Source organism: Protopterus annectens, chromosome 11.part0 (genome assembly GCF_019279795.1).
Source record: "Protopterus annectens isolate FY-2018-M chromosome 11.part0, PAN1.0, whole genome shotgun sequence".
Classification (NCBI taxonomy): Eukaryota; Metazoa; Chordata; order Ceratodontiformes; family Protopteridae; genus Protopterus; species Protopterus annectens.
The window spans coordinates 75,417,043-75,445,008 of NC_056745.1; the positions used below are offsets into that span (position 1 = coordinate 75,417,043).

At 42.3% G+C, this 27,966-nt stretch overlaps 1 protein-coding gene across 1 annotated transcript in view; it reads right to left on the reverse strand.

Annotated features, from left to right (window-relative positions):
- STRA8 (stimulated by retinoic acid 8) overlaps window positions 1-27,966 on the reverse strand; it is a 396,440-nt gene that overhangs the window by 159,135 nt on the left and 209,339 nt on the right. The window contains exon 3 of the mRNA XM_044087171.1: window positions 24,323-24,399. Within this exon, the coding sequence (XP_043943106.1) occupies window positions 24,323-24,399 (77 nt within the window). The remainder of the gene's footprint in view (window positions 1-24,322; window positions 24,400-27,966) is intronic.

Below are 27,966 nucleotides of genomic sequence, written 5' to 3' on the forward strand. Positions count from 1 at the left end.
GAAAGTATTTAGCAGTATAGCAATAAAACAACAATGCCTTTGTACTTATATAATTTGTAATCTCTAAAGTATATTGGCCAAGCGTATATCGCATACGCTAACTTTATACCTGTATTGCTTGTATTTCTTGAATGTGCTGGTCATATATTTCTTATAACGCCAACCCCTGAACGTGTGCTGGTTAAGTGTACATCGCAAACGCCAACAATCTACATACCTATACTGAAAGTATTTATTAGTTTTGCAAGAAAACAGTAAAGTCTTGTAGACTGATGTAATCTGTAATATATGAAGAGTGCTGGTTAAGCGTTCATCGCAAACGCTAACAATTTTGAAACCTGTATTGCTATGATGGCCAAATATATCTCATAACGGCAACCCCTGCACGTGTGCTGGTTAAGCGCACATCGCATTCGCTAACAAACTATTAACCTGCATTCCACGTATTTAACCTGAAATTAAGAAAACAGTAATGTTTAGTATATTTTTGTTAATTGTTGAGATAATTTTGTGTCGGTCTATGGAACACAGCTAAAACCATCTAACTGTAGCTCGCTGAGTTACTGGTCAAATATATCTGAAAACGCCAACCTCTGCAGGTGTTCTATAAGAGATTTGTCAGTTATTATCCTGCTCAAACTAACTAACTAATGCCGATACAAGGTTTACTTACTGAAACACCACCCAGCCTATGTTGCAACGCCTATTTTTTAGTATAGACTGTTTCTTGGTAGTTGTACTGTATCTCCTGTACTAGCTGCCTCTGATTCTTCCAAAGCTTCTTTAGACCCTTTACTTTCCCTATCTATGACAAATGTATCAGTGACACTGCAACGGTTTATCTAATGCATTTAATTGTTAATGTTATGTATGTCTTACTCAGATTAATAATCCGAGTGTCCTCTGTTCTGCTATTGATCGCAAACGAGGGTCTCAGCATAACATTAACTCTGGATTGCCTCTAGAAAGGTTCTATATTTTATAAACTTATTAGCGTATTAGCTACAATACATTCGCCTAAAATAGTAGCTTTTTTAGTGGATGTACTACCTTTTCCACGCTAGCGCACCCTTAGATATACGAGTAGAAGCATTATAGTTACAGTGTAATCCCACATGCTGGTTTATTCTGCATTTCATGTTGTAATTCCATTTATTGCAACTTGTTGATTATCTGTATGTACTGCTGTATTTATCTTATTGCAACTTAATTGAAACAAGAGTATTAATATATAGTTGGAGTTTCTGTTGCACTGAACATTTGTATTTTTAACTAGTATTTGAAAAGTTTATGCTGTTGTTGAGAGCCAGTTTGTTACAGTTTTGCTTATAAAGTACAATTTCTCTCTCTACATTCTCTCCTGTTCTCCAGCTTCCTTACCCTGCATTACCCTCTGTGACTACGCCTGGCTTGGACGCCCACACCTAAAATAATATTAACAAGCTCTGCTGCCTCATCCCATTTATGGGAATTGAACTAAGCTTCTCCTAGAAGGAACTAACGAAGTATGTGCAACTGCTGCTAAACCTTTGTAATACCATTTTACCTAAAACCCTGCTAGGTTTTCAGTATGCTCCCTTGCCAGGATAGCCAGCAGCCAAACCCTTCTCAACTCTGTTCCCACCATACTCATCCCTCTTCTAGCTCCCTTAGTTACACAAGTTCCCTTCTCTCCTCCACATTTTCGGTTTAGGGATTTACCCCGGTGGAATCACAGGTGCACTTTTAGCATTTGTCCACTAGTTGGCACCCTCTCCCCACTATTTTTGACTTCCTACATCTCTTACTTTACTTTCTTGTATCCTCTACAAGTTCTAATTTCTCTATTTTCTCTCTCTCTTTTTTAAACATCTTGGCCACTCTATCCCACTAAATCCTTGTCCCCTGTACTTGCCTTCTCCAACCAGCACTCCACTGATAGGTTCTCGCTCTGATCCTGCCTTCCGTGGCTCTTAATCCTGCCATCATTCACCCTGCATTGCTTTTTTCTCTTTCTCTCTCCCTTTCATCCATTGTTTTTGTTTAGATCACGATATCCTTGTCCTCCTCTACCACAGCCTTACACACTAAATCTCTCCCTTTTCAGATCCTTCCTATCTATCTACAAATTCTCTACCTTGCTATAGAGCTGCTGTTCGTCCGGTCTGTACCTGCAAACACCTACCCTCGCTCTTCCCTTTTCCACCTAAACATCCTCCTTGAATTTATAAAACCTCCCAGCCCTAGGGCGCCATCTCTTTAATTAACTCCATCCTCGGCTGCTGTGTGTCCTGGTTCAGCGACTGCATTCATAGTAAGGTGAATCTTGTTTTACTTACTAATGTATCGCATTATTTAAAAGAACTGGATGATAATCAGCTTGATAACAAAAATGTCCTTATACTGAATTAGTTTGTTGTATCTACTGTGTGCTGGTTAATGCGTACATCGCAAACGCTAACTAACTTCATACCTGCATTGAAAGATTTATCATTATAGCAAGATAACTGCAATGTCTTTTATACTTATGTAACTTGTTAAGTCTTTATACTAAATGAGTTTGTCGTATCTGAAGTGTGCTGGCTCAAGCATACATCGCATATCCAATCAAAATGCAAACCTGCATTGACAGTATTTAGCAGTATAGCAAGAAAACAGCAATGTCTTTGTACTTATATAATTTGTAATCTCTAAAGTATATTGGCCAAGCGTATATCGCATACGCTAACTTTATACCTGTATTGCTTCTATTTCTGGAATGTGCTGGTCATATATTTCTTATAACACCAACCCCTGCACGTGTGCTGGTTAAGCGTACATCGCAAACGCCAACAATCTACATACCTATACTGAAAGTATTTATTAGTTTTGCAAGAAAACAGTAAAGTCTTGCAGACTGATGTAATCTGTAATATATGAAGAGTGCTGGTTAAGCATTCATCGCAAACGCTAACAATTTTGAAACCTGTATTGCTATGCTGGCCAAATATATCTCATAACGGCAACCCCTGCACGTGCGCTGGTTAAGCGCACATCGCATACGCTAACAAACTATTAACCTGCATTCCACGTATTTAACCTGAAATTAAGAAAACAGTAATGTTTAGTATATTTTTGTTAATTGTTGAGATAATTTTGTGTCGGTCTATGGAACACAGCTAAAACCATCTAACTGTAGCTCGTTGAGTTACTGGTCAAATATATCTGAAAATGCCAACCTCTGCACGTGTTCTATAAGAGATTTATCAGTTATTATCCTGCTCAAAATAACTAACTAATGCCGATACAAGGTATACTTATTGAAACACCACCCAGCCTATGTTGCAACGCCTATATTTTAGTATAGACTGTTTCTTGGTAGTTGTACTGTATCTCCTGTACTAGCTGCCTCTGATTCTTCCAAAGCTTCTTTAGACCCTTTACTTTCCCTATCTATGACAAATGTATCAGTGACACTGCAAGGGCTTATCGAATGCATTTAATTGTTAATGTTATGTATGTCTTACTCAGATTAATAATCCAAGTGTCCTCTGTTCTGCTATTGATCGCAAACGAGGGTCTCAGCATAACATTAACTCTGGATTGCCTCTAGAAAGGTTCTATATTTTATAAACTTATTAGCGTATTAGCTACAATACATTCGCCTAAAATAGTAGCTTTTTTAGTGGATGTACTACCTTTTCCACGCTAGCGCACCCTTAGATATACGAGTAGAAGCATTATAGTTACAGTGTAATCCCACATGCTGGTTTATTCTGCATTTCATGTTGTAATTCCATTTATTGCAACTTGTTGATTATCTGTATGTACTGCTGTATTTATCTTATTGCAACTTAATTGAAACAAGAGTATTAATATATAGTTGGAGTTTCTGTTGCACTGAACATTTGTATTTTTAACTAGTATTTGAAAAGTTTATGCTATTGTTGAGAGCCAGTTTGTTACAGTTTTGATTACTAAAGTACAATTTCTCTCTCTACATTCTCTCCTGTTCTCCAGCTTCCTTACCCTGCATTACTCTCTGTGACTACGCCTGGCTTGGACGCTCACACCTAAAATAATATTAACAAGCTCTGCTGTCTCATCCCCTTTATGGGAATTGAACTAAGCTTCTCCTAGAAGGAACTAACGAAGTATGTGCAACTGCTGCTAAACCTTTGTAATACCATTTTACCTAAAACCCTGCTAGGTTTTCAGTACTTTCCCTTGCCAGGATAGCCAGCAGCCAAACCCTTCTCAACTCTGTTCCCTCCATACTCGTCCCTCTTCTAGCTCCCTTAGTTACACAAGTTCCCTTCTCTCCTCCACATTTTCGGTTTAGGGATTTACCCTGGTGGAATCACAGGTGCACTTTTAGCATTTGTCCACTAGTTGGCACCCTCTCCCCACTATTTTTGACTTCCCACATCTCTTACTTTACTTTCTTGTATCCTCTACAAGTTCTAATTTCTCTATTTTTTCTCTCTCTTTTTTAAACATCTTGGCCACTCTGTCCCACTAAATCCTTGCCCCCTGTACTTACCTTCTCCAACCAGCACTCCACTGATAGGTTATCGCTCTGATCCTGCCTTCCTTGGCTCAACCCGCTCCGTTTGCCCTGCGGGCTCACTCCGCTCCCCTACCCTGCCCCCAATTCTCACCTGCCCGCCCCCAGGACCTCTACATTAATACCTTCATAACCACACCCACTACACTACCTGGCCAATTATTCTCCACATCTCTGTCAACACCCACTCACTTATCCCACCCAAACCATTCATCACTTAATACACCCTAGAAAACCTTACCTGGCCAATTAGTCTCTATTTCTCAGTCAACACTCACTCTCAGTTACACACCCATATCCAACCATTACTTAACTCTCCACTCCCTCATAATAATTAGAGGCTTAGCTATACCTCTATATATACAACACCCATACACCTATAGTTTACTCAGCAACTACTTACCAACTCTTAACAGCCATCTACATTATGATTTCAAAACCTTCATCCTTCTCCACTCTGCTGTTACTTCTCAATATATCCTACATCTACTACCTCACCCAGCCCAATTATACTAACCACTCACAATCCTTTCATGTAACCAACCATCTCAACTCACCTCCCTCAAACTCACACCATAATATCTCCCCATCTATATGATATAAATATCCATCTACTCTTTCCTTATAAACTTATCACCCTTCATAAACATTTTACCACCATAGCAACTAACAAATCCTTCATCATCATAATAAAGCCTAACCTATACTCTAAGCAGTCCAAATACCTCTCCAACCCAATCCTATATCTAATTACCACACTATTATCAGGAGATATTCACCCTAATCCTGGCCCCTCCACCACATCCACTATAGACAAGTCCAAACTATTCACCTCTCTAAACTCCCAAAGCATAGTGAACAAAATCCCAAACCTCCATGCCTGGCTTATACATAATAAACCTGACATCCTGTCCATCTCTGAAACTTGGTTAAAACCCCATATAAAAGACTCTGAAATAACACCACCCAACTATTTAATCATAAGAAAAGACAGAACCTTAAAAAAGGGGGTAGAGTAGCTCTCCTATACTCATCCTCCTTATTAGTTACTCGATATAACAAACCTATTCCCCACTTCAATAATGCTGAATTACTCCTAGCACTACTCCAGATTAATATACACAAGCACATATGTATAGCATCTCTCTACATTCCCCCTGGTGACAATATTACTACACTCGAGGATATCCTCTCCTGCCTCTCCACGAACATTAGCAATGAAATAATAATCCTGGGAGACATGAATATCAATTGGTCCTCCATTCAGTCTCCCACAAACCCACTTAACATCAACCTTTATAACTTCTCACAGCTAATTAACTCCACAACCCGCCCCTCAAAAAACCTCTCCAGTGGTAGCATTTTAGACTGGATTTTAGTCTCTAACCCTCATTATTTCTCTGATAGTGGTATACTTCCAGACGCTCTTAGTGACCACCTACCCACATTCACATATCGACTGCCTTCACCTCTACACCAAACACATAATTATATTACTACTCGCAACCAGAAAAACTTCAACCCTATAACCTTTACTGACTCCCTAAAAACAATAAATTGGATTCTAAAAACTCTACCTCTAGATAATGCTGTTGCCCACTTCAACTCAACCTTCTTAAACCTTCTAGTCCTTTACGGACTAAGAGAAGAAAAATCAAAACTTCCCCTTGGCTAACCAAAAATACACTAACAACCATGAGACATAGAGATAAACTCTGGGCACTTTACCAGAAAAATAGGTCTCCCCTCATTCAAAACGAATACAAAACACTTAGAAATAAAGTAAAAAAGCTTATTATCACTGACCGACAAAATTACTTCTCCATACTCCAAAACAGCAATAAAACAAACCCTCAGAAATTCTGGAAAGAAATCTCTACCCTCATCAATCCTGGAAAAATAGACAACCCTAGCCCAGACCCCAATGCTGCTGACATAGATATGGCCACACAATTTAAATAGAAGTTATGTTCTTACCATAACGTTCCATGTTAGTTGTCTTCTTCTCGCCTTCTTCTTGCTGGATGGGTTCGGAGCCGACCTCGGCTCCGACTCGGCCACTCTAAAAGCTCGAGAGTTGGTTCCACCGGCTCGAGGCTCCCCTTATATCCCACAATGCTAGGCGTGAGTTACCTCAGATCTCGTTTGTAAGCTAACCCCAGCTTATAATAGTATCAGAATAACTATAAACAAAGTCCACCTCTAAAAACCAGGGAGAAAGAAGGGTGACCTACATCCTGATCCAGGAAATATGCAGAACAGCATATGCCTACGAAAAGAGGTGGTAGAAAGAGAGGTCACAATCACAACTCCTCTAGGTCTGTCCAGGCCAGGGGGAAGGAGGGTGGGGCCTTAAGAAGAAGGCGAGAAGAAGACAACTAACATGGAGCGTTATGGTAAGAACATAACTTCTATATGTTAAGTTGTCTATCTCGCCTTCATTCTTGCTGGATGGGACGCGTCCTAGCACCTTGTCCCGGGTGGCCTAACGGAACAGACTCCTGAGAACAGTGGAACCAAAGTTAGCTCTATGTCTAGAAGCTAAATCCAACTTATAATGAGAAATGAAAGTGTGAGGAGTAGCCCAAGTAGCCGCTGCACAAATGGTGTCAATAGGCAGTCTGTCTTGGAAGGCTATAGAAGTAGCCAAAGCTCTGGTGGAATGGGCCTTAGGTTTATTAGGCAGCTTTTGGTGTCTAATTTCATAAACAAGGGAAATCAGAGATGTTAGCCATCTAGATAATGATACCTTTGAAACTGAAAGTCCCTTTCTGCCTTCTGCATAGGAGACAAACAGCTGGTCAGATTTTCTGAATTGTTTTGTTCTATCCAAATAGTACCTTAACTGATGATGAACATCTAGCCAGTGTAATTTTTGTTCAGACCTATTGGAATATTCTGGAAAAAACACAGGAGGTCAATGCTTTGATTTAGGTTAGACGTCGAGGCTACCTTGGGCATAAAGGACGGGTTGGTTCGTAAGGATACCCTGTCCTTATGGAACAACAGATAAGGAGGTCGACAGCTGAGTGCATGAAGTTCTGAAATTCTTCTAGCTGAAGTAATAGCTACCAGAAAGAGAGTCTTCCATGATAGCAATTTTAAAGAACAGGAGGCTGCAGGTTCGAAAGGGGAAAGAATCAAAGAAGTAAGAACTAAATTTAGGTCCCAAGGAGGAGGAGGATTTCTTATAGGAGGTCTGAGTAGAAAAACTCCTCTCAAAAAGGCTTTACAAAGCTTGTGGGACATTATGGCAGACTCTGAAATACCCACATGAAAGTTAGAAATAGCTGCCAATTGAACTTTAAGAGTAGAAGGAGATGAACCTGCATGGAAGAGTTCAGCTAGAAAATCAAGGACCATTTGGATGGAAGCAGTGAAAGGATCTATGTCCCTTCCTTGAGCCCAATATGTGAAGCGTTTCCACTTACTCAAATAAATCTTTTGAGTGGAAGATTTATGGGAAGCTATCAAAATATCTCGAACAGAGTGAGATAATTGAGGAAGCCTGGCTAAGGTTGGAACTGGAGGAACCAAGCAGTGAGGTTCAGAGAGGGAAGGGAGCGATGAAACTGACCCGACTGATGGATCAAAGATCTGGAACTAGGTCCAGATGCCAAGGTCGCTCAATAGAAAATGATGTAGAAAGGGGAACCAAACCTGTCGAGGCCAGTAAGGAGCAATGAGGATCAACGAGGCCTTCTGAGCGATAGCTTTCTGTATCACTTGAGAGATTAGTGGGAAGGGAGGAAATGCATACAGAAGTCCCCAGGGCCAAACTTGGACTAGAGCGTCTCTGCTGGGCTGGCCTGGTAAAGGGAATAGTGTGAAATAATCTCTGCACTTGCTGTTTTGGGGAGTAGCAAAAAGGTCGCAGCAAAGCTGACCCCACTTGAGAAAAATTTCTCTCACAACAGAGTCTTTCAGAGACCACTCGTGAGGCATGAGGATAGCTCTGCTCAACTTGTCCGCGATTTGATTGGACTTCCCGGGGATGTGCGTTGCTATCAGAAACCGCTGAGAAGAAATCGCCCATTGCCACAGTCTGAGTGCTTCTCGACACAGGGGGTAGGACCTGGTTCCGCCTTGTTTGTTGATATACCACACTACAGACATGTTGTCTGTCTGGATTGCAATCGTTCCCAAGGGAAGAGAGTCTTGAAGGGCTTGCAACGCTAAAAGCACTGCTCTCATCTCCAGAACATTTATGTGCAAGTGGCATTCGTCTGGTTGCCATGTGCCCTGGACAGTCCTGCCCTGTAATGCCTCCCCCACCCGATCAGGGAGGCGTCCGTTGTCAGAGTAGCAACCGGAGGGGAAGGAACAAAGGGTCTTCCCAATAAGAGCTGAGGGGAAGACATCCACCACAGAAGATGATTTCTGCATGCCTGCGTAATCATAATGGTGTGGGACATCGGAAGTTGCTGGTATGACCATTGTGCAAAGAGCATCCATTGAAGGATTCTCATGTGGAATCTGGCTAATGGAAGCAGAGGTATGGCAGCCGCCATAATTCCCAACACTTTCAGAACTAACCTGGCTTTGATTCTGTTGTTGCTGAAGAGGAGTGAGACCAGTTTGTGTATGTCTGTTATTCTCTGATCTGTTAGTCTCGGAACATGTTGACTGTGTCTAGATTTGCGCCTATAAAGGTAATAGTACGACAAGGCGACAAAACAGACTTTTCGCAATTTATTGAAATGCCTAACTTTTGACAAATGCGAAAGGTGTAATCCCTGGCCATTAGAAGAAGATGCTTGGTGGGAGCTGTGAGGAGCCAGTCGTCCAAATATGGAAACACCTGGAATCCTTGTCGTCTCAGGTGAGAAGCTACCACTGCCATGCATTTGGTAAACACCGGGGCAGTGGTGAGACCAAAGGGCAGGGCCCTGAATTGAAAATGACTGGTTCCCAGCCTGAAGCGGAGGAATCTTCTGGAGCGTCTGTTCATTTTTATGTGATAGTACGCATCCTGAAGGTCTATAGAGCACATCCAGTTTCCTTTTCCCAAAAGGGGAAGGATGGACTGTAGCGTGACCATCCGAAATCTTGTTTTCTTGACCGACTTGTCCAAGATACTGAGATCCAAAATTGGTCTCCAGTCCCGTTTTCTTTGGAACTAAAAGAACCTGGAGTAGATTCGGATCCTTGCTGGTCTGCTGGAACTGGCTGAATTGCTCTTTTGCAAGCAGCTTTGAAATTTCCAAAGCTGCAATATCCCTTTGGGGTGGAACATCTGGAAGGGATTTTTTGATCGGTTTGGAATGTGACCAAAGGGAATGGAATAGCCTTCGGAAATGATGGACTGTACCCACTTGTCTCGAGTTAGGGATAGCCAGGCTTCTGGGTACAGTGACAATCTTCCCCCGACTGCCTCCGAAGGTGGACAGTCGGGCAACACCTCAGGGATGCTGAAAGGGCTTATCGGAGAAAGTTTCTCGATTGCCCTGGTTCTGGACCCCCCTGCCTCTAGGGCGGCGTCTACCATTGTTGTTCCCCTCTGCCTCTGGCGGGGAACCGACTCTGTCGTCAGGCGAAGTCCCTTGAGATTGCTTACGGAACCACATTTTTCCACTTTTCTGGCCGTTGGGGTAAGGCCTAGAAGGAGTAGAAAAACGGACTCCGGCGGCAGAAAGAGTCTTGCCATCAGTCTCGCACCTAGTCAAGGTTTCTTTCACTTGAGGACCAAAGAGAGATGATCCATCGAATGGGGAATTAGTGAAAGGCGTTTTAAAGGGTCCGCAAAATTGCATAGCGCATCCAGGCATGCCTCGTAAGGCCACACCTGTCTCTGCGGCCCTGCTCGCTCCATCAGCCGCATAAGAAAGGGCGCATGGAGGAGTTGGCTATGGAGTTCAGGGTAGCCAGCTGAGTGTTCATCTTATCTTGAAAACCCGCAGCTGTAGGATCCTTCAACATGTCACTCGCTTCTTTGATCAAGTCCCTTTGAAGGCGAGTAAAATGGCATAGGTAGTTCAGCGACGCATTGCAAATGTCGCTGACAAGAACATCCGCTTCCGTACCTGTCCATGGACCTAGATTCCTTGTTAGGTGGATGGACAGGTACTGAAGGATCAGCTAGTTCCTTCTTAGTGGCAGCAGCAACCACCATAGCATCCACAGAAACTCCTTTTGTCAAAAACTGTTTGTCTGCTGGTGCGTTATGAATTTTGAGGGTCTCCTGGGAGTGGGGTCCACGAATCAGGAGCCGTCCATGCCTTTTGCTACCACCTGCATGAGGGGGTCAAGGGGAGACACCCAGGAGGTGGAAGGACGAGAGCCAAAGCGCCTCAAGGTACACAGATTCATCCTCCGAAGGGTTGAGGGCTGGCCAATTTCCCCTCTGCTTAAGGATTTCCAGAATGTCTGCAAAGGAGACATCTTCAGAAGGGGAACGGGGGGAACCCTTGGAATCCTCTAAATCTGTGTCAGAGGTGACGGACTCAGGTGAGTCTATGTGTTTCCTCTTACACTTTCTCTTCGAGGGGCTCTTCTGCCAAAACAGGAGGCCTCGGAAGAGGATGAGATCCCAACGGGGATTCCTGAGGAGCTGGCTCTCTGCGGTCTGGGATGAGGGAGTGAGTCGACTTGACCTGAGGCACCGAAGAGGGGGGGGCAGACGGAGCCGACTGTGGGGTAGAACCAGGTTCTAACACACTCCGCATGACCTCGAGCACCCCTGTCAGGCAGAGCCAGAGGTCCCGCTCCAGCTAAAACCTCCCTCGGCACCGACAGTGATGGCTCGAGGCCGATGTCGAGCCGAACTTACCAGCGCCGAAGCCCGAGAGGAGGCGGGGTCGGACAAGGGTCGATGCCACTCACCCCTCGGAGCCGGCGATGGAAGTCCGGCGCCGAGATTCTTCAAGGAAGAAATCGAGCGGCGATGGAGCCGGCGACAATTGTGTCGGCTCCCGGCTACCACAGTCTCGGTTCGAAGCGACCCGGCTCCGAGCTCAAGAGTCGGAGGAGGAACATATTGATGGACAGGGGCAGGCATCGACTGATGAGTCGGGCTCTGAAGCATTTGGGCCAGTGCCTCGGACTTAAGAAGTCGACTCACTACCCTCTGAAGGTCATGATCCGACAGCCTCGATGACCTAGAGGTGAGATTAATGGCTCCGTTCAGACAGCAGAGGAGATGCTGGAGCCGAATGAACGGAGCCAAGGGATGGTGACCTAGATCTCTTCCTAGATGTCGGCTCCGAAGGTCTGGTCGAGCCGACAGGGAATCTTATACCTCGGCTCCAGCCAGAGCGAGGAACCACAGAAACTGTAGACTGAGACTCATCGGCTCCAGCGGAGCCGATGTAGCAAGGTTTAGTAGCCTTAGGTCTCGGCTCAGTAGCTGGAGCCGAGGACCTAGAAGCCTTGGAGGGCTTCCCAGAGACAGAGAGGGAATCCTCAGGCTTGAGTAAACCTCTTAGGATCAATTTGTTCTTTCTTTCCTGCAGGACCCTGGGACTGAAGCCGTGGCATACAGCACAGGAGTCCTGCAGGTGCAAACCCCAGGCAGTAGACACAAGAAGTGTGACCGTCTGTCAGAGACATTTTCTGACAGCACGCATCACACTTCTTGAAGCCTGAGACCTTTGTGTCTTTAGACATCTTAGAAAAAAGTGTAATCACACACACCCAGTCAAACACACTGATTACACCCTATCTTATTTTTAAACTCAAAAAATAAAACAACTATCAAGGTTTTAATTTAAGAGAAACAACACACACACACCACTAGGGAATGGAAGAAGAAGGCCTGAAGGCCCGAGGGAAGAACTTATAAGTTCTTGTTGGGAAGAAACGGGATTTTAGAGAAAAAAGGGAGAGAATTCCACTAAACTAAGGGAAACAAGAGATAAAATTAAAAATAAAGGGGTTTAAGTATACTAACTTTACTGAAAGTTTACTCACCAAGAAGCCGGTAGAAAACCAACACCTCGATCGCTGTAGCGGCAAACGAGATCTGGGGTAACTCAAGCCTAGCATTGTGGGATATAAGGGGAGCCTCGAGCCGGTGGAACCAACTCTCGAGCTTTTAGAGTGGCAGTCGGGCAGTCGGCTCGAACCCATCCAGCAAGAATGAAGGCGAGATAGACAACTTAACATCTCTTTTTTCATTAACTCTATTTCTAAACTAACCGCAACATTTTCTAACAACACCACTCCCTCCACTTCATCCTCACCTTCCTCTACTACTCCTACTAACAACACCACTCCCTCCACTTCATCCTCACCTTCCTCTACTACTCCTACTACTGCACACTCTTCCTCTCCATTATCTCCATCATCTAATGCCCTCTCTTCCCCTTCCTCTCCTTTCTCATTTAAACCTATACCCACATCCACCATAATAAAACTCCTTCAGAAACTGAAGCCATGCTATAATGCCCCAGATAACATCCCTTCATACTTTCTTAGCATAGCTGCAGAAGCCATTGCCTACCCCATTAGTATTCTAATCAACCGCTCTATCCAGGAAAGCATAGTACCCCAAATATGGAAAAAGGCTTTTATCATACCCTTACATAAAGGTGGCAATAATAACAATACTACTAATTTCCGTCCCATCGCTATCCTATCTCCCATCTCGAAACTCCTACAAAAGTGTATCCAACTACAACTCCTACCATATCTCTTAGACAATCACCTACTAACTCCAGCACAGCATGGTTTTAGACCTGGTCATAGCACTATGACAGCCCTCCTCTCCTTCCTGGAAACTGTAAATAAATCCCGGGACTCCGGTCATATTGTCTCTACCCTCCTACTTGACCTCTCTAAGGCCTTTGATACTATCTCTCACAAACTTCTTCTAACTAAACTCTCTCAGCTCAACCTATCGTCTTCCTCTCTTTGAACTGGTTCTCCAGTTACTTATCTAATAGATATCAATCAGTAAAATGAAAAAAGGCCACCTCCTCCTTCCTTAATACCCCAACTGGAGTTCCACAAGGTTCCATATTAGGTCCTCTCCTCTTCAATATATTCATAAACGACTTCCGTAATTCTATCCCTTCCGCAAATATCATCCAATACGCAGATGATTCAACTATTATCTGTTCTGCCACATCCATCCCCACGCTGCAAAAGCTTACACAAGATGCATTCTCAATCACTGAACAATGGATGGAAAAAATCACCTAGCACTAAATGCCACTAAAACCAAATTAATGGTTTTTACTCCCTCTAAAGTCACCTCTATCAATACACACACATTTTCTATCACTAGTCATAACAACACATCTCTGGAATTGGTGTCTGAGACTAAATTACTTGGGGTCCAAATTGATAGTAATCTTAAATTCAACTCCCACCTTCAACTAAATATCAAAAAAACTCACCAAAAACTAGGCATGCTCTACCGACAAAATCGTTACCTCACACCCTCCACTAAAATCACTCTCTCTACCTCTTTTCTTATCCCCTCCCTTCTCTATGGAGCCCCACTCTTAAATAACCTACAATCTTCCCTTAAAACACAACTTTCCTCATGTTACAACAAAATCGCCAGATTCGTTACTAGCCACAAGTCATCTAGCCACCACTGTTTTTCTCTCCACAAACTAAAATGGCTAAAACTATCCAATCATCTCACCTATACCCAACTGACTCTTGCACATAAGCTCATTTTCAACCCCTTACTGTGCCCATCCCTTTCCTCTGCCTTTAAAATGCATCTTCCCAACAGAGTACTAAGATCTAACAACCAGAACCTAATAGAACTGCACAAACCAACTCGTCCCTCAGGGAAAAATCTCCTATCCTATGGTCTAGCACGTCTCTGGAACTCTCTACCACCATCCATTCGTACCATCTCTAACCACTTTATATTCAAAAAATCTCTTCACTCTCACCTGCTATCCCAGTGGGAATGCTCCTGTTCTCATCCATCATAATATACACTGGCAATCACTTTTTACCCTCACTTTTTTCCCTCCTTTCTGGTAACTTCCTTTTGCTGCCTCTCCTAACTCTTACATTTTCTGCTCGTACTAACTAAACTATTTACAAAAAATATATTATTATACGTCATATATTCAAGCTTCCTAAGAGTTAATGGCTCTCAGTATTTATATTGAAATGTTTTCTTTTCTAGTATGTATCTTCCGTAACATTCATCACCAGTCTGCACTACTTGTAACATTATGCTCTACGCTGTATCACTTGTAAATAATGTAATCTAACCTAAAACCTATTGTAACCTTGTTTCTGGAGGTGTACTACTTGCAAAGTCATGCTATAAGCTAAATAACTGTAAGTATTGTAATTTAATGTAAAACCTATTGTACTTTGTTATCGGAGCTTTTCTCCCCAAGACTCCATTGAAAATGGGTTCATCTTGGCCCAATGGACTATCCTGGTAAAACAACTGCAAATAAATAATAAAACAACTGCAAATAAATAAATAAATAAACACACCTACAAACCTTTAGCTTCTGCCACTATTCATTGGTGGAAAGTACTTGCTGTAGATAGACTCTACTATGAGGCTAAAGGATAACAGTGCTTAGAGGTGCTCAACAAAAGCTTTTTAAGCACCTTACTGATGTCAGAAAAGTGCTTAGCAAACCCTTTTTCCCATTTACACAGAGTAATCACAGTGCCCCATGAACTACATCAAAGTAAATATCGTAAATAATTCTAACTGCAGACATGACCAATCAAAAGGCTTAGTGTGGCTACAAATACTTTACACAGTCTCTGTGGCCTTCTGTTAAAAAGCAATTAATCTACAACAATATGTCATTATCAACTTGTCTAAGCTGCACTGGCTATCAAACAATATGAAACATGTACAAGATCTTGTAGCGTGGTATTACTTCTTTCCTTACGGCTATTTAACATTGACTGTTCCAGCATTAGGAGTTAAATCATTAGCCCTAGAATAATATTCAGTTTAACACTATTTAACTTAGTATCACAGAGTCTTGTCATTCACCATCTCTCTCTCTCACTCTAATTTGCAGATACTAACAAAAGCTATTTTTACTCATTAGAGTACTAGATGTTTTTGAAAGCCGTGGTGGTGCAGCGGTAGCGTTGTCGCTTCACAGCAAGAGGTTCTCCCGTTCGATTCTCAGCTGGAGCGCCTTCTGTGTGGAGTCTGCATGTCCTCCCCGCAGTCGAGTGGCATTCAAAAGACATGCATGAATGGGCGTGCCTTCATTGAAGGTTGGGTGTTGAGCTGGCACCTTGGCACCGTAAAAATCTACTGCAAATCATTAGCGGACCGGAGTTCTGCTGTGGCGACCCCTAACTGGGAAAAGCCGAAAGAAGAACAACAGAATGCTAGAGGTTTTTATTTAACCACCTTTATTAACTTTGCATATTACACAGAAACATTGGTACACATACAGTTATACAAAAAGCAAATCAAAACATAAGAGTTTTCCTTTTAATGCATTACAAATATATGGTTTATTTCTTAGCAATTACTATTCCATTTAAAATTATTTTGATTGTTCCAGTCCTGCCTTCCCTGAAATGTCACTCGTCCTCCTCTTCCTGCATGTTATTCTGCATGTATTGTGCTTACAGATTCCATTAATTTCAATGTAGTCTGCGCCTTCCCTTTTCAGTGTTGGAATTTTTTGGTGAAGAGACACAGTTTTTCAAGTCCGGACATCACCTAATAATTTCAGTACCTACATGTAGAAATGTAAATGCAAATAAATGCATATATATTCACATACACACACACACACACACACACACACACACACACACACACACACACACACACACACACACATTTTATGCATCTATGTCTATACAGCAGTATATTTCTATATATCTATGGTTCTATCTATCGCTTTCTGTTTCTCCCTCACTCTCTCCACACACACACACATATATCTATATATATATATATATATATATATATATATATATATATATATATATATATATATATATATATATATATGTGTGTGTGTGTGGGTGGGTGTGTCTCTGCATGGTTCTATATCAGTTCAATGAGTTATATTTCAACAGAACTTTAACTCAATGAGAAAAATCATCAGAAACTTACCAAACCTCCTGAAAGAGGCACAGGCCCATCAGAGATTCATCCACAGAGCTGATGAGATGCATCAGCGTGGTTTCAGTTCGCTAAGTTACAGGTTTGATGAAGTGTGACTCAAAAAACCAAATGCATGAAAATCCTTCTTATGTTTCTTAGAATATACTTTATATATTGTGATGACCATCACCTTACTCCTGGCTAACATACTGGCACACTTAAAGCACTTAATATTACAACGAACAGCAGACAATCCAAAAATACTAGTCACCAGTCAGACACAGATAAATATAATCGTTCTACCTAATGTAAACGAAACAAGGAACACAAACACTCTACCACACCTTCAGTGAACTGAGTGGTAATTTTACTCATCTCCCACTTACTCTGATTCTGAAATATTTTCAGTCTTGGTAGGGCTGTTTAGCTCCATTTGCTCTATATCAAGATCTCGCAACTGTGGCATTTCTCGCAACCTAGCCAACACTGATTTTTTGGCATTGGCAAATAGTTGCATACCAGATAGAAAAATATCTTTAAAATTCCTAGAAATGTCAATTTATATTTAATTTTCTACTTTCTAAATTCCTTAATTACCTCAGTGAATTAATATTTCTGCTGTCAGAAAAATCAATCCATGAAGAATGGCTGATCTGCCATTGTACATCTATTTCATCAATAGCAACAATAGCCACAATAACTGTTCTTTTCCATAGCAAAATGTAAACTGAACCATTACTGGCCTAGACCTTCAATGCGGTCATTCAGAGTATGGCAAATGCAATCTATATGCCTTTGCTGTACCCAGCAATGTCTTGATAAAGCCCACCAAAGCACCTGCTTTATTTAGAGACAATAGATACCTTCAGCACCTTCCAGAATACTGCTCATTTTTTAAATTTCTTCATCTTGCCTTATATTCCAGAGAGCTCCATACATGCAGTTTGAGTATACAGTGTCACTGTTTGGTCTCAAATTGCATCAAATTTTTGTTTTACTGACAATAATAGTGCCATACTATTACTTCTTCAATAAATCACTACTATCACCTTCAAATATTTCTAGCTGATCTGCAAAACAAACCAACAATCTCAATAAAAATATCAAGTCATTTATTACTTATTAATTTGTCTTTGTTTACCAGGAAAGTCTGACTGGGTAATACCCATTTTCAGAGGAGACCCGGGGAGAAAAGCTCCATTTGCTTACACTGCATTATACTAAGTTCCAGTTAAACACAGAGTAGTTACATTTTTACTTCTGTTTATACACATACAGTAGTTACATGCATGCATTCTAAGATTTTACAAAGGTAGAAGTTACTAAAGAGAAAGCCCATATGCAACTTAGTGGATTGTACAGGCAGCAGTTATGTATAAAAATTGTTCTGTCATTTCAGTGAGAGGTTGAGAGTATTCTGTTTAAGGAGAGTATCTGGAGAGTATCATACAGTGAGCACAAAATCCTAACCTGTTTAAGAAATGAGTAGGAGTTTTATTTGTCATGCATTACTGCCTCCAACATACTGTAGTTCCAACATATTTAAACAAAGTCATTTTTCTTTGCTTTGATCGGGCCTCACCTACACAATCAATTTCAACCTCCATTATGTCTTCTGATAACTTGTTCCACTTTCTCCAAATCTACTGCCAATATTCAACATGCAACATAAACTCTTACTGTTGTACTTGCCTTGAATTACTATATATTACTACCTTGATTTTTATCTCTGAATATAGAGTGAACAAGCCAGAGCTATTCAGTCAAATCACTGTACAAACTCTCCCAACAACATCGTGTTTCTGATGACTGTTTCCAAAGGATGGAAAACATAGGGCTCTTCCTCCTCAAATATTTGTTAGGAAACTTTTAGGCCAACACCAGGAATGAGATGACCATTCTATAGCAGAGTCTCTAGGACCTGAAGCTCACCAAAGTAAAGGTCATCCAAGGAATGCCAGCCATGAATGACTGATTATCCTCAAATTTCTGTAACTGAACTCCATCCATTCCAAAGTAGCTACAACTGAAGATTCAGTGTGGCAGAAATACTCTGCATGTTAGATCCAGATAATGAAGTCCTTCCTGCCTTCAGCAAAGGCACGGGTCACATAAGCAAAACAGTAAAGGGATGCTTGGAGTGTAAAAAGAAGTCTGAGCCGGTAAAGGGAAGGTACACAAAGGAGATGGTGCCAGGGAATGAGACACCTAACGTGCTTGCATCCTGGCACCTGCTTTGCAATTCTTCACTAACATGAGAACACAATTTTAAAACCCAGTGTAGAGACAGGAAGAGCCGTGGGTGCAGAACTGGGTGCAGAACAACCTAATTGAACCACCTCAACCCTTGATGGCAAGCTAACTTCACTAAAGAGAAAGTGAAGGAAATAGATCTATTGGATTAAAGTTTAACACCATGATCTGTCCCACATACCTGAATACCCTTTGCATAAAGGAGGCAGAATATTTATTTGCAAAAGCACTGGAAGAGGAATGGCACCTGCCCATATCTTGTTCTGAAAAACAGGTGCCAAAGGCATCAGACAATAACAAAAAAAAGATAATGAATTAATGCCAGATGACATATGTTTGTCAGCAAACCAATAGAGGCCAACAGAGCCATTACAAATGTTGTAGAACAGACAAACCTGGTCTTGGGTCTTAACTTTGAACAACTTGCCTTTTGTCATTCTAGACTCCTGCATTGAATTATATGATAGCTCTCCTGGCTGATGTGTGTCATGGGTAATTGCCATCAGTGCCATTTATACAGCAGTAAGGTGTGGCTCCTATGCTTCTAACTTTCCTTCCAGAGCTTTCAGGTCACATGGTTGAAATGTTGGCATTTAAGCCAGAACACCAAGATTTCATTAAAAATCTCCAAAAGACTGCTTACCTTGAGTTTAGTTTCAACACAAATATGAAATTACTAATACATACTGCTACTGCACACTTCCAGGCTTACCTGTCATTTAATATGGCATGACTATCACCTCTTTCAAGGATATCTGAGGCAACATCGAAAGCATCTTCAATGAAAATCTACAAACAAGAAAACTAAGTCAACTATGGTCCTCCTTCTAATTCAGTGAATAATATAAATATACTTGATTGATATAAAAGTAAATAATTGAAATCTTTTTAAATAATCAGTTGATTAAAGTGGGATACTTCCATGATAGGTCCAAGGCTTGGTAATCCTTTCTCTACTAGTCAGAATTAGGCATTACATTTTAGGATTTCCAGTTACTTACAACAGACGTCCTCACGAACACACAAACTGAGATGCTGTGTGCCAAATACATAAATGTAGTCCTCTTCTCTGTCTGCCAGTTTGTCCCTTGCCTCTAAACAGAACCTTCTACAATGTCTTAACCATACAATACACAGTATATACTTCCCTGACTTACAGACAGCTTCCAGTGAAGGCAGACTCAGGGGACTGGCCTCTGCAGAAATGGATGGAAGGAAAGAATGTTTGAGCCTCCAAGGAAGGTCCTTATCATCGATAAACTGATACAGGAAAAAAGTATGCTACATCCATCTCTGACAGTCCTCTTTGATAATCCTAAATACTGCATCCTCACCATGGCAGCAGAAGTCAAAGCCTACCCCACCATCAACCAGCTGGCTGACTGCTTGACACCAGCAAGAAGTCATGGATCAGAAGCAAACTGGGCAGTAAACAAGAGGAAGCTACTACATGATAGAGCAAAATCCCAAAAAGGGAAGGCATCTCTGATCAGTATTAGCAAAAAACTACGGGCACTCATAAAATCGTCTAAGGCCAGCTTTGAGAGAAAAATTGCACAGGACACTAAGGATAATCACAAGGCTTTCTTTAGTTATGTTAGGAACCTGGGTGGGAATTCCCAGATATGCTCAGAATTAGTCCAAAATGACAAAAAATACACCAAACCCACAGACACTGCCAACATCCTAGCTGACAGGTTCAGCGCAAACTCCCCCCCCCCCACCAAAAGGGCAAATATCTATCCCAGCAGAGTGCTGCCCCCCTGACATCTCAGATGCTCAGGTAAGAGCTGCCCTCTCCAAAGCAAAAAACACAGCATCAATGGGACCAGGCGGTGTCCGGGCTGCGTCCTACATGAACTCAAGAAGAGCTAAACCCAAACATAAAACTACTGTTCAATCTCAGCCTTACTACAGGATATGTACCCAAAGAGTGGCGTACAGCAACAGTGGTCCCACTCCACAAAGGTGGTGCCTCAAAGGATCCTGGAAACTATCGCCCCATAAGCCTGACTAGCTTGGTCTGCAAAGCTATGGAAAGGATCATCATGGACCTCATAAATAAAGATATTGGGGACCTACAGACACTGGATTCTACCCAGTTCTACTTTGTTAAGGGCAGATCCTGCCTTTTAAACCTGGTTGATTTCTTTGAAACAGTCACCAAGGCCATTGACGAGGGGAAGGTGGTCCACACAGCCTACCTGGACCTCGCAAAAGCCTTCGATACAATACCCCACTCGGGCAATATAGATAAGCTCACCAGCTTAAATATAAACCCCTATATCACTAGATGGGTTGCAAACTGGCTCAAGGACAGAACCCACATGGTTAGAATTGCTGGAGCCATGTCAGACTCCAAACCAGTTACAAGTGGCGTCCCACAAGGCTCAGTCCTGGGACCTCTCTTGTTCGGTATATATTTCTCGGAGGTACAGGCCAATACGGAAGGACTGTGGCTGACCAAGTTCGCAGATGACTGCAAACTGGGCACCATAATCGACTCTCCAGCCGACACAAGCATCCTCCAAAAGGGCCTCATAGAAACAGACAACTGGTGCCAGAGCCATGGCCTCAAGCTAAATGCCAAAAAGTGTATAGTCATCCCCTTTGGCAAAAACAAAGTGCCCACAAATTACCACATAGGTGGTAATCCATTAAGTACAGAAGAAGTAATTAGGGACCCAAGATGATAGCAATCTCTCATTTGACAACCACGTGGCCAAAGTGGTTAGAAAAACATTTTATATAGCCCATCTAATTATGAAGGGATTCACATCTAGATAAGGGGAGGTCATCGTGCCTCTTTACTCATCCCTCATCAGGCCCATAATTGAGTACAATGCCCCTTTTGGGATGTACCTTACCAGACACCTGCAGCAACTGGAAAGACCCCAAAAGTACCTCACCAAGAAGATCAAAGGGCTGAAACAGATGCCATATGCTGCCCGGTTAAAGAAACTCCAGCTCTACTCAGTGGCATACCGCCTGTTCAGAGGCGATCTGTGCCTGACGTATAAAGCCATGTCAACCCGAATTAATGGACATGCTGCACCTCAGAAAATCCAAATCCCATCGAGCTACGCGCTCGAGAGACTTGAACATCAGCACTGAAATAAATAGGACATGCTGGAGGGACAGATTCATAACCCAGAGGCTCCCCTCACTCTGGAATAAAATCCCAGTCCAGGTTAGGCAGAGTCCCTCATTGACTCTCTTCAAGAGGAATCTTGATGAGTGGATGGGAGATCGTAGGTTTACCCTGGGTATCACTTCTGTGTCACTGTTAGACAGAGGCACAGTATACTAACCTCGAAACAAGGCATAGCAAAATTAATTTAAAATGGGTGGCGAAAGCCAAACGCACTCTGGCTAGGCTTATAAATGCCCTAGGGCAGATAGCCTAGTATGAACCTGTGAGAGTTGGACCTGCGTGGCAGATAATAAAGTACCAATGAAGGCATTCCTTGCAGTGGACAAAGAAGTCAACATCATCATTACCTCTGCCATTTCCAACCAGAAGCTGTCTGTATCTGCCAAAAGGCTGACAGTCTAGCATCCCAAAACATCCATTTTTTTACCTCTATCCCTAAATCTACAAAACAAGGAACCAGGCAATGCCAGATGTCTTCATTATTATTGTCTGCTCATGTGCATCATCCAAAATTTGAACACTGCCTACAACCATCATGACACCACTAGTTTGGTTTCTGCTTTCTTATGTCAGGGATACTAACCATGCCCTTCAACTATCAGACAGGTTCTGATGCAAAAGTTCCCATCAGTTCATCTTCGCTATGGTCATCAAATCTCTGTATATGGTGACTCCTCCATAACAATGCTCTGACAGAACTGCAGCAGTCTTTAGATAAACTGCAAATCAAGGAAAAAAGTACAGTTGTGTACACTTACCATAAATGTAGATGTTCGAGTGTATTCACTGTTGCAGTCATATTTGGGTTATCCCTGAGAGTATTCTGTTTAAGGAGAGTATCTGGACAGTATCATACAGTGAGCACAAAATCCTAACCTGTTTAAGCAATGAGTGTTGGAGTTTTATTTGTCATGCATTACTGCCTCCAACATACTGTAGTTCCAACATATTTAAACAAAGTCATTTTTCTTTGCTTTGATCAGGCCTCACCTACACAATCAATTTCAACCTCCATTATGTCTTCTGATAACTTGTTCCACTTTCTCCAAATCTACTGCCAATATTCAACATGCAACATAAACTCTTACTGTTGTACTTGCCTTGAATTACTATATATTACTACCTTGATTTTTATCTCTGAATATAGAGTGAACAAGCCAGAGCTATTCAGTCAAATCACTGTACAAACTCTCCCAACAACATCGTGTTTCTGATGACTGTTTCCAAAGGATGGAAAACATAGGGCTCTTCCTCCTCAAATATTTGTTAGGAAACTTTTAGGCCAACACCAGGAATGAGATGACCATTCTATAGCAGAGTCTCTAGGACCTGAAGCTCACCAAAGTAAAGGTCATCCAAGGAATGCCAGCCATGAATGACTGATTATCCTCAAATTTCTGTAACTGAACTCCATCCATTCCAAAGTAGCTACAAATGAAGATTCAGTGTGGCAGAAATACTCTGCATGTTAGATCCAGATAATGAAGTCCTTCCTGCCTTCAACAAAGGCACGGGTCACACAAGCAAAACAGTAAAGGGATGCTTGGAGTGTAAAAAGAAGTCTGAGCCGGTAAAGGGAAGGTACACAAAGGAGATGGTGCCGGGGAATGAGACACCTAACGTGCTTGCATCCTGGCACCTGCTTTGCAATTCTTCACTAACATGAGAACACAATTTTAAAACCCAGTGTAGAGACAGGAAGAGCCATGGGTGCAGAACTGGGTGCAGAACAACCTAATTGAACCACCTCAACCCTTGATGGCAAGCTAACTTCACTAAAGAGAAAGTGAAGGAAATAGATCTATTAGATTCAAGTTTAACACCGTGATCTGTCCCACATACCTGAATACCCTTTGCATAAAGGAGGCAGAATATTTATTTGCAAAAGCACTGGAAGAGGAATGGCACCTGCCCATATCTTGTTCTGAAAAACAGGTGCCAAAGGCATCAGACAACAACAAAAAAGATAATGAACTAATGCCAGATGACATATGTTTGTCAGCAAACCAATAGAGGCCAACAGAGCCATTACAAATGTTGTAGAACAGACAAACCTGGTCTTGGGTCTTAACTTTGAACAACTTGCCTTTTGTCATTCTAGACTCCTGCATTGAATTATATGATAGCTCTCCTGGCTGATGTGTGTCATGGGTAATTGCCATCAGTGCCATTTATACAGCAGTAAGGTGTGGCTCCTATGCTTCTAACTTTCCTTCCAGAGCTTTCAGGTCACATGGTTGAAATGTTGGCATTTAAGCCAGAACACCAAGATTTCATTAAAAATCTCCAAAAGACTGCTTACCTTGAGTTTAGTTTCAACACAAATATGAAATTACTAATACATACTGCTACTGCACACTTCCAGGCTTACCTGTCATTTAATATGGCATGACTATCACCTCTTTCAAGGATATCTGAGGCAACATCGAAAGCATCTTCAATGAAAATCTACAAATAAGAAAACTAAGTCAACTATGGTCCTCTTTCTAATTCAGTGAATAATATAAATATACTTGATTGATATAAAAGTAAATAATTGAAATATTTTTAAATAATCAGTTGATTAAAGTGGGATACTTCCATGATAGGTCCAAGGCTTGGTAATCCTTTCTCTACTAGTCAGAATTAGGCATTACATTTTAGGATTTCCAGTTACTTACAACAGACGTCCTCACGAACACACAAACTGAGATGCTGTGTGCCAAATACATAAATGTAGTCCTCTTCTCTGTCTGCCAGTTTGTCCCTTGCCTCTAAACAGAACCTTCTACAATGTCTTAACCATACAATACACAGTATAAACTTCCCTGACTTACAGACAGCTTCCAGTGAAGGCAGACTCAGGGGACTGGCCTCTGCAGAAATGGATGGAAGGAAAGAATGTTTGAGCCTCCAAGGAAGGTCCTTATCATAGATAAACTGATACAGGAAAAAAGTATGCTACATCCACCTCTGACAGTCCTCTTTGATAATCCTAAATACTGCATCCTCACCATGGCAGCAGAAGTCAAAGCCTACCCCACCATCAACCAGCTGGCTGACTGCTTGACACCAGCAAAAAGTCATGGATCAGAAGCAAACTGGGCAGTAAACAAACTATACAATAGAAGGAGGAAGCTATTACATGATAGAGCAAAATCCCAAAAAGGGACGGCATCTCCGATCAGTATTAGCAAAAAACTACGGGCACTCATAAAATCGTCTAAGGCCAGCTTTGAGAGAAAAATTGCACAGGACACTAAGGATAATCACAAGGCTTTCTTTAGTTATGTTAGGAACCTGGGTGGGAATTCCCAGATATGCTCAGAATTAGTCCAAAATGACAAAAAATACACCAAACCCACAGACACTGCCAACATCCTAGCTGACAGGTTCAGCGCAAACTCCCCCCCCCCCAAAAGGGCAAATATCTATCCCAGCAGAGTGCTGCCCCCCTGACATCTCAGATGCTCAGGTAAGGCTGCCCTCTCCAAAGCAAAAAACACAGCATCAATGGGACCAGGCGGTGTCCCGGGCTCGTCTACATGAACTCCAAGAAGAGCTAAACCCAAACATAAAACTACTGTTCAATCTCAGCCTTACTACAGGATATGTACCCAAGAGTGGCGTGCAACAACAGTGGTCCCACTCCACAAAGGTGGTGCCTCAAGGATCCTGGAAACTATCGCCCCATAAGCCTGACTAGCTTGGTCTGCAAAGCTATGGAAAGGATCATCATGGACCTCATAAATAAAGATATTGGGGACCTACAGACACTGGATTCTACCCAGTTCTACTTTGTTAAGGGCAGATCCTGCCTTTTAAACCTGGTTGATTTCTTTGAAACAGTCACCAAGGCCATTGGCAGGGAAGGTGGTCCACACAGCCTACCTGGACCTACAAAAGCCTTCGATACAATACCCACTTTCGGGCAATATAGATAAGCTCACCAGCTTAAATATAAACCCTATATCACTAGATGGGTTGCAAACTGGCTCAAGGACAGAACCCACATGGTTAGAATTGCTGGAGCCATGTCAGACTCAAACCAGTTACAAGTGGCGTCCCACAAGGCTCAGTCCTGGGACCTCTCTTGTTCGGTATATATTTCGGAGGTACAGGCCAACGGAAGGACTGTGGCTGACCAAGTTCGCAGATGACTGCAAACTGGGCACCATAATCGACTCTCCAGCCGACACAAGCATCCTCCAAAAGGGCCTCATAGAAACAGACAACTGGTGCCAGAGCCATGGCCTCAAGCTAAATGCCAAAAAGTGTATAGTCATCCCCTTTGGCAAAACAAAGTGCCCACAAATTACCACATAGGTGGTAATCCATTAAGTACAGAAGAAGTAATTAGGGACCTGGGGACCCAAGTTGATAGCAATCTTTCATTTGACAACCGTGGCCAAAGTGGTTAGAAAAACATTTTATATAGCCCATCTAATCATGAAGGATTCACATCTAGATAAGGGAGGTCATCGTGCCTCTTTACTCATCCCTCATCAGGCCCATAATTGAGTACAATGCCCCTTTTGGGATGTACCTTACCAGACACCTGCAGCAACTGGAAAGACCGCAAAAGTACCCCACCAAGAGGATCACAGGGCTGAAACAGATGCCATATGCTGCCCGGTTAAAGAAACTCCAGCTCTACTCAGTGGCATACCACCTGCTCAGAGGCGATCTGTGCCTGGCGTATAAAGCCATGTCCAACCCGGAATTAATGGACATGCTGCACCTCAGAAAATCAAATCCCATCGAGCTACGCGCTCGAGAGACTTGAACATCAGCACTGAAATAAATAGGACATGCTGGAGGGACAGATTCATAACCTAGAGGCTCCCTTCACTCTGGAATAAAATCCCAGTCCAGGTTAGGCAGATTCCTCATTGACTCTCTTCAAGAGGAATCTTGATGAGTGGATGGGAGATCGTAGGTTTACCCTGGGTATCACTTCTGTGTCACTGTTAGACAGAGACACAGTATACTAACCTCGAAACAGGGCATAGCAAAATTAATTTAAAATGGGTGGCGAAAGCCAAACGCACTCTGGCTAGGCTTATAAATGCCCTAGGGCAGATAGCCTAGTATGAACCTGTGAGAGTTGGACCTGCGTGTCAGATAATAAAGTACCAATGAAGGTATTCCTTGCAGTGGACAAAGAAGTCAACATCATCATTACCTCTGCCATTTCCAACCAGAAGCTGTCTGTATCTGCCAAAAGGCTGACAGTCCAGCATCCCAAAACATCCATTTTTTTACCTCTTTCCCTAAATCTACAAAACAAGGAACCAGGCAATGCCAGATGTCTTCATTATTGTTGTCTGCTCATGTGCATCATCCAAAATTTGAACACTGCCTACAACCATCGCAGCACCACTAGTTTGGTTTCTGCTTTCTTATGTCAGGGATACTAACCATGCCCTTCAACTATCAGACAGGTTCTGATGCAAAAGTTCCCATCAGTTCATCTTCGCTATGGTCATCAAATCTCTGTATATGGTGACTCCTCCATAACAATGCTCTGACAGAACTGCAGCAGTCTTTAGATCAACTGCAAATCAAGGAAAAAAGTACAGTTGTGTACACTTACCATAAATGTAGATGTTCGAGTGTATTCACTGTTGCAGTCATATTTGGGTTATCCCTGCCAGGGTAGCCCTCGGCCAGCCCGAATACCAGAGACTTTGTATTTCTGCATCAGTTCCTGTCGCTTGAGGACTGATGTCAGGTCCTCAGTAGTATAAAGTGCAGCAGCCGACACCATTACTTCAGTTTTTCTTGTCATAACCTGTCAGGAGCCCCCAAAGTAGGAGGCCAGGTGCTGGTGGAAGAACCCCACCAGTGGAAAATAAATACCAATATGTCTCTTGTAAGGAAAGGAGAACAACAAGGAAGAATGGTAATAAAAGTAGAAAAAGAATAAAAGGGGATGGAGGGAGGGAAACCAGGACTGCGACAGTGAATACACTCGAACATCTACATTTGTGGCAAGTGTACACAACTGTACTAGGTTCTTCGTGTTTCACTGTT